This window comes from Neoarius graeffei, chromosome 4 (genome assembly GCF_027579695.1).
Source record: "Neoarius graeffei isolate fNeoGra1 chromosome 4, fNeoGra1.pri, whole genome shotgun sequence".
NCBI lineage: Eukaryota > Metazoa > Chordata > Actinopteri > Siluriformes > Ariidae > Neoarius > Neoarius graeffei.
In genome coordinates, this window is record NC_083572.1 from 71,985,880 (window position 1) to 71,997,344 (window position 11,465).

Sequence of the window (11,465 nt, forward strand, 5' to 3'; positions counted from 1 at the left end):
TGTGATCTCTGTGACTTTCACTGTGGGATCGGTGCTGGTGCCAGATGGACTGGTTTGAGTGTTTCAGGAACTGCTGATTTTCTGGGGTTTTCACACACAACAGTCTCTAGAGTTTACACAGAATGGTACGAAAAACAAAAGACATTGAGTGAGCGACAGTTCTGTTGGTGGAAATGCCTTGTTGATAAGAGGAAAATGGCCAGATTGGTTTGAGCTGCCAGAAAGGATATAGTAAATCATATAATCACTTTTTACAACCATGGTGAGCAGAAAAGCATCTTCTGAAATAGCAGAAGACCACATTGGGTTCCACTCCTGCCAGCCAAGAATAGGAATCTTAGAATCAAGAACGAGTTCCTATTAAAGTGGCCGGTGAGTGTATGTTATCTTACAAGTGTACAAAAGCATGCACTTTGACATGATTGTTCCATAATGCAGTGGACAAATACTCCATACTCCCATATTACTGCTTGGTGGCTTGGAGTATTTTGCTAAGGTGTAGATTGTGTTTTAGCTATCAGGTTAATATTACAGAGTGATGCTGATCAATTTAGCAACTTTTATTGAGCTATTTGCTAGTAATGTTGGTCTAACAGTTGCTAGCATTATTGCAAAAAAAATATCAAACTTATTAAGTTCTATGCATGTTATTTTGTAAAGAGTAATTATGCTAGAAGTGCCTTTTCTCAAGATCTTACATATTCTTGTAATAGCAAATCTTCCTAAGACTTAACTTGATGCATTTAAGAGATATGGTATTGTTGCTCCTGTGCAAGATGAGAAATACAAAGAGGAATCAGGTTAGTCTTTCAGTGTTATCTCATGTCTCAATCTCTCTGGAGTCCAGTGCTCCATTCATTCTTCTAATCTGCTCATCACACTGATAACATCTGTGTATCAGAGGCGTGTGTGCAGCTCACAGCCACACGTGTCAGTTTGGATGTCTGTGTTCAACACTGTTGCATAGACATTTAAGTATGGGCTACGGTACATATTGGGGGAAAAAAGATGTTCTCCTGGAGCCAACAATCAGCTCAAACACACCTGATGGGGCTCATTAGATAGTTATCATCATTTTAATTAGACCACATACAGTGGATATAAAAAGTGTACACACCCCGTTAAATGATAGGTTTTTCTGATGTAAAAAAAAAATGAAACCACGATAAATAATTTAAAAACTTTTCCCACTTTTAATGTGACCTATAACTTGTACAATTCAGTTGAAAAACAAATCTGTTAGGGGGAAAAACATAAAAAATAAAAAACGTACAATAAGCTGGTTGTATAAGTGTGCACACCCTTAAACTAATACTTTGTTGAAGCACCTTTTGATTTAATTACAGCATTCAGTCTTTTTGGGTTCACACCTGCCATCAATTAAAATGACTCTGATTAACCCCAAATGAAGTTCAGACATTTACTCAGTTCCATCCTCCAGCAAAAGCCAGGGTTCACGGAGAGCTTACAAAGCAGCAAAGGGATCTCATTGTTGAAAGCTATCAGTCAGGAGAAGTGTACAAAAAAATTTCCACAGCATTAGATATACCATGGAGCACAGTGACGACAGTCATCAAGAAGTGGAGAAAATATGGGACAACAGTGACGTTACCGAGAACTGGACGTCCCTCCAAAACTGATGAAAAGACAAGATGAAAACTGGTCAGGGAGGCTGCCAAGAGGCCGACAGCAACACTGAAGGAGCTTCAGGAATTTCTGGCAAGTACTGGTTGTGTACTACATGTAACAATCTCCCATATTCTCCATATTTCTGGACTATGAGGTAGGGTCAAAGAAAAACATCCAGGCCCGGCTAAATTTTGCAAAAAAAAACAAAAAAACAAAACAATGACAACAACAACAAAAAACATCAACTCTCCCAAAAGCATGTGGGAAAATGTGTTATGGTCTGATGAAACCAAGGTTGAACTTTTTGGCCACAATTCCAAAAGGTATGTTTGATGTAAAAACAATACTGTGCATCACCAAAAGAACACCATACCCACGGTGAAGCATGGTGGTGGCAGCATCATGTTTTGGGGTTGTTTTTCTTCAGCTGGAACAGGGGCTTTATCAAGGTGGAGGGAATTATGAACAGTTCTAAATACCAGTCAATTTTGGCCTAAAACCTTCAGGTGTCTGCTAGAAAGCTGAAGATGAATTTCATCTTTCAGCGGCCCAGCCAGAGCCCAGACCTAAATCCAATTGAAAATCTGTGGGGTGACCTGAAGAGGGTTGTGCACAAGAGACGCCCTCACGATCTGACAGATCTGGAGCGCTTTTGCAAGGAAGAGTGGGCAAATATTGCCAAGTCTAGATGTGGCAGGCTGATAGACTCCGACCCAAAAAGACTGAATGCTGTAATTAAATCAAAAGGTGCTTCAACAAAGTATTAGTTTACGGGCGTGCACACTTTTATGCAACCAGCTTACTGTACGTTTTTTATTTTTTATGTTTTTCCCCTGAACAGATTTGTTTGCTTTTCCAACTGAATTGTACAGGTTATAGGTCACATTAAAGGTGGGAAAAGTTTTTAAATTATTTATCGTGGTCTCATTTTTTTATATCAGAAAAACCTGTCATTTTAACGGGGTGTGTACACTTTCTATATCCACTGTAGCTATCAGCACAAGGTCTATAAATGACCAAGATTCAGAATCAGAATCACTGGAATGGACACTTCTCTAACCAGACCAGATAAATAGCACTTTATTTACTGAAATGCATAAATATAAGAACACTTCAACTTCACCGAAATTGTACTGTGAGCAGAACAGGGACATCCAGTTCCTGGAACACTGCTAAATGTGTTGTTTCCTTAAAAATAATAATAATAATAAAAATTGGGATTTTGCTGCCACGTGAATGGGACTCATTAATGGAGGAAGGGTGGAGGTAGAAGTGGGGTAGTATCAGGAAGAACTAAATAACACTTTTTTTTTTGCAATGTTCAACATTCACAGTTTTATCAGACATACACACACTTACATGCTCTAGAAACCCCAGGTTTTTCCTCTGTAACTCTTTTACAACACTCAGATGTTGTGACTGGGTGATTCAAAAGATTTCTGAAATGCAGTGTTTCCATAGAAAGTCCCTTGCATTTTGCAAACCTCCCTAGAACATATCATCGAGTTTTGATATAAAGTGCACTTTATTATACAGTCAGCTAATGATATTTTTTTAAATCAACAACCTCATTTAGTTAGCTAGCTTCAATATGTGAATGTACAAAAACATGTAACTCTAAAAGTGTATAAGCACTTAAATAAAAGTCTCTGATTTCACAAATCCACAAAAAAGACCTCCATGTGGTGCTCAGCTCATGGCAGTCACCAAGTTAGCATGGTGCATGTGGCTGAAGGCTGGATGAAACTCGACAGGTGGAGTCATGTTAATATGGTGAGAAATACTGGTGATGTGGTTAAAGGCATGTGGTTTGTCCTGCATGAATCTGCTAAAGTGAAACTGATGAGAGCTCTCGCCTCTCCTTCGTTTCGATTTGGTGGACATTTTTCTGTTGCGAGTCTGAATGCCTTCCTTCTTCATAGTGAGTGGGCGGTTCATCTAATAAAATAAGCACAAATATACATAGAAATAGTGAGTACCAATGGTAGAGTGACAACCAACTGTACTGTATTGCACTGAAAATTAAACACCATATTGAACCTGTCATAGAATCACAGGTCCTGATGTTCTTTAATGGTTCTTTGGATAGCAAGGAAATAGCAAGGGTTTTTCAGGTACAGACTTATGCATATAACAAGTTAAGTGATACGCACATTGTGCAGTTTATAGTAGAGACCACAGGCATTGCAAACAGGCTCTCCATTGGTGTTACGTCTCCACAGTGTAGTAGTGCCCGTGTGGCAGTTTGCACAGCACGTACCTGCTCTCCTGGCTGCTGACTGCGTGCACACACACACACAAATAGGAACAATTTTCATTTTAGGTTAATGCACATGGTTCATGAAAATCTAATGTACTGGCAAATTTGTACTGATTTTTGTGTTTTAATTCCTAATTAGTGGCATGGAGTGGTCATTATTACTAATTTTTTCTATTGTATCAGTCTACATTTGTTCATTCAAGGTGTGAGTGGATCTGGAGTCTATCCCAGGAACACTGAGAATGAGGTGGGAATGCACCCTGGATGAGATGCCAGTCCAGCGCGCGCGCACACACACCCCTCGGGGCAATTTTATTGTAACCAATCCACCTACCAGCATGTTTGTTTATTTTTTTGTTTGTTTTTTTTGAAAGGAAAGCAGAAAACCTGGAAGAAACCCATGTAGATACAGGGAGAGCATGTGAAACTCCACACAGACAGTAACCCGAACTCAGGATAGAACCTGGAACCCTGGAGCTGTAGGACAACACTACCTGTTGAAGAGGGCTGTGCCATATCATGTTCTCCATCATTTACCTTTACATTTCCTCCCCATTATAAGTATTTGTCATCCTGTGATATCGATGAGGTGTTTGCCTATGTGTCACAATGTGGGAATCTCACCACCTCACACGTAGAATAAGAATGGCAGAAGTCGGAGTTCCAACACTAGACGAGGAGGAAGAATTAATTCCCCAAAAAAGGAGCTCCATCCATAATAGCCTCCTTATTTGATGATGGTTGGGATTAAGCTTTACATTTTTGGATCAATGATTGTGTTTGCTTGGCTCTCCAGACTGTATGCTGATGTGACTTGAGGCCAAAAGGATAGTGTTGAATGGTACTATTTTCATATCATTACTTATATTGTGGCGGCACGGTGGTGTAGTGGTTAGCACTGTCACCGCACAGCAAGAAGGTCCTGGGTTTGAGCCCAGCGGCCAACGAGGGCCTTTCTGTGCGGAGTTTGCATGTTCTCCCCGTGTCTGCGTGGGTTTCCTCCGGGTGCTCCGGTTTCCCCCACAGTCCAAAGACATGCAGGTTAGGTTAACTGGTGACTCTAAATTGACCATAGGTGTGAATGTGAATGGTTGTCTGTGTCTATGTGTCAGCCCTGTGATGACCTGGTGACTTGTCCAGGGTGTACCCCGCCTTTCGCCCGTAGTCAGCTGGGATAGGCTCCAGCTTGCCTGCGACCCTGTAGAACAGGATTTTTTTTTTCTTTATCAAATTCTAACAGAAAATGAGAGTGCCCGAAAAGGAAACCATATTTAGAACAAACTTGCTACAATACATGAGCGAGGACGGCTTGTACACATCACCATTTTTCTTTGTTGCGGACATGAAAAAGTTGCACAGCAACATGTTTAGTTCTTTGCCAGGTATGTCTTCCATCTTTCAACCTTCATTTAGGTTTCGACAGAACTTCCCAAAGACATTGAGGTGATAGGTCGTCTTTTTTGTTGTATTTTCTGCCCTTTGCTCCTCAATAAACTGCTGGATTTGCTCGGCGTTTATAGCAACAGTTACAGGTTTTTAGCTTTCTCCTAAAATGTTTTCTTTTATTTCTTCTTCCTCAGGGTAGTAAAACTCGCTTTCACTGTGAACACTGTCGTTATCGCTATCCATGCTGTAAAATTGATGCTATTCTCCTGAGAAATGCAAAAATAAATGTTGACAAAAAAATGCTACTACCGGTATCATGGGCGCCGCCAGGGGGGGGAAAGGTTAGAACAATTCTAGGGGCCCAGCACTGCCATGGGGCCCTTTAAGGGGCTGATAATATGCTTGTAATGATTTTAATAAGACTTTTGAAATAACAACAATGCAATATTCCATCTGGTAAAATGAGCTAATTGAACAAGGTTGTCTATTTCTTGAGTTCTTCAACATATTGTCATTTAACCCTCCCCCTTTTGCGAAATGGTACGGTCCAGTTCTGGTAGAAGTGCGATGCGTTAAATCTGTGTGCTGATCAGTGCAACGCTACTTGCTGCTGTGTCGCGGTGCAGCAGCCAGCCAGCAGTGGAGTGCGTACAGTCTATGATTGCTAAATATGAAGAGTGGCTGTCAAAAACGTAAAGAAAGGCAGCTGAAAGCTGAGAGGGACCGGAGAGGCAGGCAACTGGTCACTCAGTTTTTCCCAAAGAAAGGTAGCTATCGCTCACGTGTGTTCAAAATATTAGCGAATGGTAAATGAACAGTATGAACGTGGTTGGATTAGCCTATCAAGAGAACACTTTTACAGTTTGTACAGTGACATTTTTTCCATTTTAATAACTGAACTGACTTGTGTGATAAACAAGATGAAATATTACGTTATGCTGGTGCTAATAACTAGTGCTAATAACCAGTTTCATAACTAATGGGGTGCCCTAAATATGCACAGATTCAGCCTCAGGGGGACCTCCGCCCTACCAAACCACTGAACCCCCCTTTGGAGAAGGAGGTAAGCAGCAATACAACCCATAAATGCTTTAGGATTGAAGTTTTTAATGAGCGAGCGCCATATACAGTTTGCTAGATTAAAGTGTTGCTAATAGTTTGCTAGATTAAAGTGTTGCTTAGCAGTCACATCACACATTTCACTACCAATTGTCCTAGCACAAGAAGGCATGTGGCAAAATCTTGAATTTTTGTGATTGTAAATGCACCAGAATTAGTCACTGACCAGCTTTCATCTAGTCCCTAGTAGGTTAATACATAAAATGTAAAAACAAAGTCACAAACTCAAGGTCCATGGGCTATCAAAAGTCAAATAATGACATTAGTGCAATTGTGACGAGGATGGGCAAAGTTGGGGGCCCAAAATTCTAATCTTTCATGGGGCCCAAAATTTCTGGCGGCGCCCCTGACCAGTATGTTTGTTGCTGTTGTGAACGAGTGAGTCTCCAAAAGTCCGTAACCAGGGTCTGGATCGTAGGATACGGACCCGCTCGCCAGCCAATCAGAGTGCAGGATTTGATGGAAACCAGACCGCGAAAAAAATAACATGAAATATATTTTTCACGGTCTGGTTTCCATCAAATCCTGCGCTCTGATTGGCTGGCGAGCGGGTCCGTATCCTACCATACAGACCCCAGTTATGGACCTCTGGCGACTCGCTCGTTCACAACAACAAACATAGTAGCATTTTTTGTCAACATTTATCTTTTTTTTTTTAAATAAGATATTTATTTATAAGTATCAAAAATCTTATAAAATTTTGCCAGCATTTCTCAGGAGAATAGCATTAACTTTACAGCATGGATAGCGATAACGACAGTGTTCACAGCAAAAGCGAGTTTTACTACCCTGAGGAAGAAAAAATAAAAGAAAACATTTCAGGAGAAAGCTAAAAACCTCTAACTGTTGCTAACGCCGAGCAAAAACATGGCTGAATCCTGAATGACACCCATTTGTATAAATAGGTGACGACATAGGCGGCAAAATGTTTTTTCCTGCCATGGAAGTGCACTTGTATACCGAGGAGGAAGCAATTTGCATTACAGCCGTGAATGAGGATTCAAAATGGCGGCTCGGCTCAGTTTTCCTTTTCGGGCGCTCTCATTTTCTGTTAGAATTTGGTAAAGAAAAAAAATATTATTTACCAGCTTAAGGTCGGTTCGTATGGTGAAATACCATGACCTCGGCCACGGTATTTCACGATACGGACCTCCCAGGTGGTAAATAGTGTATCGCCCAACTGCTGCATGCCACCTGTGTGTCTGGATATGATGCTAAAAACTCACTGGTTCCTTTTAAAGTGGTGAATATTTCTCATAAGAGTGCAATGATATGTTGATGCTTATCTCAAACTTAATGATAATTTTTCTTTTAATTGGAAAAATTACCAGGGTTATTTTCACTGGAAAAAAAATCCTGCAGTTAAATTACTGTAACATTCTGCGTGCAGTTAAGCAAAATATAGCTATAACCCACTATATAATGTGAATCATTAATATTAGAAACCTATCATTTGTAGTGTGCGATTTTAAACTCAGCCAAACTGCAGTCCTGCTCTTAAATCTTCCCACATATCAGCTTTGTAAATCTACATGTCTACCTCCAACTCTGTTTTTCCTTCCAGCCGCTTTCGTTTCCCCTTTTATGTTTTTCTTTTCTTTCTTTCTTTTTTTATTCCTGTCCTGTAGTACAAAATTATGAGCTAGAAACATCAGTAAGCTCTCCGCAGGCGCTGAACTCCTCTATCGGGACCGAGCAGACATCCGGCCCCGGAAACCCCCGGAGCGGTCCTCCTCTGCCGGACAAACCCAAATATACCACCAGCACCTCGCACTCAATGCTCGCTCCCTTTCACTGTGTTATCTTTCTCAGCATTTTGGATCTCGCAATGGTTTTTTTTCTCAAGGAAATGCAAGAATCATTCGGGCTTCCGTAACTTCCGCCTTTCAGCGTTGAACCTGCTGGAGTCTGGACGGACTGAACCATATGTACCTTTGAGATGTGGCCCTGCAGAGGGTGTGCAGTATTTTTTGGGATTGAAAACTCAGTATAACAACCTATTACTTTTGCTAATAATAACAAATTGATTGTAACATTAACTTTTGCGAATCGAAAGTCAGAGGCACCAAATCAAGCATTCGCCTTCATCAATTTGTCATGAGCCGCCTCCCTCCGCTTTGTGAGCTCTGGTGGTCTGTTCTCATTTTCACCTGCACCACCGGAAGAGCGAGCGGGGGAGAGCGGCCTGTTGGAGCTACACGGTGTTCAGAAAACACCTAAGAATTAAAAATTTGAGTGGAATGTTTTGGGACTTTTAAAGTCTTTTATTAGTACTTCTTGAGCCACTTAAGTGTAATAGGTCCAGACCGCTTCGCTCATTTGAACTGTTTGCTTTCATTGTGCTGAATCACAGACAATTTCCAAAATAAAGTAAATTATTGTACCTTTAGGGGTGCAGTGGCTTGTCACTGGGGCAGGACCCTGTCAGGCACTTATCTGTACCCTTTATATACTGCTTGGGAACATATAACTTTTTTGGCCCTAAAAAGGTACACACCTTGAAGCCCAATAATGAGCCGTATGGGGTACGTTAGTGTATATTCTATCTTGGGGGACAGAAATGGACTCCTACTGTACCCCTGTTTCTGACAGTGTACTTTAACCTTTAATAGCTAGTTTTTCACATATGGAAACAAGGCCATGATTTATACAGTTAAGTGGATATGACATAGTAATGAACACACACACAAACAGTCCTGCTTTTATAAAGTTGAGTCAATCGAAACTATTTTTGCACGAGTTTCCTGCAGGTTCTCCAGTTAAAAACATGGTACTCTAATGCCGGGATCAGATTACATGAATTCAGAACAATTTTGACACAATTTTGTTGTGACCAACAAATTTCCAGCATTGGGCCCTAACATGAAGGTCAGGAACAACAGATGAGCGTTATAATGTGACATAACTGTAGAACAGCGATGTGGAGTCTGAGACGCCCCACAACACCCCAACAAAAAGTCTAGCATGTCAGACTTTTTTTGTATTTTCTCAGCTAGTTTGACAACACCTATGGCATGGTCCTTGATAGCCATGATTGACAGTTTCTTGACCCACCTCCCCAAAGCCACGCAAGGACGTGAACAATGATTGGTCAGGGTCAAACTTTTATGAATGAATGAATGAATGAATGAATTTATTTATTTCGAACATGTATAAAAATGTATGTAACTATTTGTACATACAAAAGAAAGAAAATGAAAAAAGTGACAAAAAAAGAATAAATAAAATAACATAAAAAGCTAAGACATTACAGTACACCGCACATTGTTCGAAAAAGGAGTGGGAAGAAGTACAATACTTTTTTTCAAACTTTTAGTGTTACCAGTCTCCCGACCAAGACCCGGCAAGAATTATATAGGTACTATTGTTGCCTAATTTGACATGGTGACCATTGTGAAAGAGAAAAATATCCCCAATATTGCCCCAAGATGTAAATGTGTGGGTGTGAATGGTATCTTGCAGTGGTCTGGTGTCCCATTTAAGGTGCATTCTTGCTTCACGATCAGTGCTTCAAAGATAGGTGACCCTGATCAGGATAAAGAGGTTACTGAAGATGAATGAATGCCAATCATTAATGTTTGCAAGCTGTACTGTTATAATGATAATATTTAAGCTACATAGACAGCTAATAACATTACTCATGGGAATACTGTAGATTTGTCTTGTAGGGATATATGAACTGGAGGTTACCCTGTGTCCCTACTACCCTACTAAAGTTTTACAACACGATTGCCATAGATAGGCTACTTTTTCATATTTGTTCAGTAAAATAGGTTGATGAGGAAGCTAGTCATCTAGCTATAATAACTGCTAAAATAATGCTAACTTGCATTATCTCATGACAGCCAGATCCCACAGCTACTTTATCTGAACTTAATTTGAGCCACGCATTTTAAGCCACTACATTACCTTAACATTACAGAAATATACAGAAAATTGATTTATGATTTAAAGGATTTAATCATTCTAAATTGAATCTACAGTAGGTAGCAAATTTCATTGACAGCAAAGGACGCTTGCTTCCAAGCGTCAGTTTACATCTACCTAATGTTAAACCAAGTGCACACTACATGACTTTCAAAATCGCAGAATTGGTGACCCTTTCTCACTACAAGACATTAATCATTTGTGATCAGTTTATTTTTGAGAACATAAGGACAAGATCATGCACACACTACACAAACTTTCATCTGGGGGTGTCTGATCCCCAAATCCTGCTTTCTTGCAAAAATGAGCACAACAGATGTTCAATCTATCATGTGACTTTGTGGCTTTGTGACAATTTTGTACGGAAACAAGAAAAAAAAGAGAGATGAGAGAAAATATGGAGAAATTTGTGGTTGGGGAGATACAGGTAGAAAGGCTGTTCTGCAAAAAGAACTTGAGGTACAGTGTGAAAAAAACAGGTTTTTTTTATACAGTGCTGTCTTACTGACCATTTGGAAGATAAATTTGGTTTCCTTTCTGACTCTCAATAGCTGTGCGTCCATTAACCTGCTTAATGCACAATAGTAAAAATAAACAAACAAATAAATAAATAAAAACCAGTAATGGAAAAATTAATTTTAAAAAAGCACAAAAAAAGTTATGTTCATATGAGGTGGTTCTTCAGAAGATTTGATAAAGCAATATTTCATAAAATTGAAATGGAAACACATTTTTCATATTTAAGTCACATACATGACATGAGCAAATGGAAAGGCTACTCAGCTACTGGCTGTTTCTCATTGCTGCCCTTGCAATGACTTGCAAAGGCTTTCCAGACTATTATCATAATGTCTATAAGTTATATGTCTTTTGGTGAAAGGAATGCATTACAAATGCTTTAAAAGGTCAAAGACAAAAAAAAATCAGCTACATACTGTAACTACTTCATTCATAATTTATTTTTCTTTCCTGATCAGGTAACAACATTCAAACTACCTAACTTGCAGTACAAGTCAAAAGTTTGGATACATGTTTTTTCTTTACTTTTATTAATTAAAAGACACTTCATGTCTTAAAGTAATGATCGACTGCCATTTTTCTTTATTTAGTTGAGCAGTTTTTGACATAATATTCCACACTACAG

The 11,465-nt window shown here is 39.6% G+C and overlaps 1 protein-coding gene across 2 annotated transcripts in view; it reads right to left on the minus strand.

The window, feature by feature from the left end:
- Nucleotides 1-1,275: 1,275 nt before the first annotated feature.
- The window catches only part of gata2b (GATA binding protein 2b), a 14,138-nt gene continuing 3,948 nt past the window's right edge, over nt 1,276-11,465 (minus strand). For both annotated transcript variants that reach the window (XM_060919631.1, XM_060919630.1), the window contains exons 5-6: nt 3,783-3,908; nt 1,276-3,567 (exon numbers count right to left, since the gene is read on the minus strand). In XM_060919631.1, coding sequence (XP_060775614.1) covers nt 3,319-3,567; nt 3,783-3,908 — 375 coding nt within the window. In that variant the 3' untranslated portion in view covers nt 1,276-3,318. The remainder of the gene's footprint in view (nt 3,568-3,782; nt 3,909-11,465) is intronic.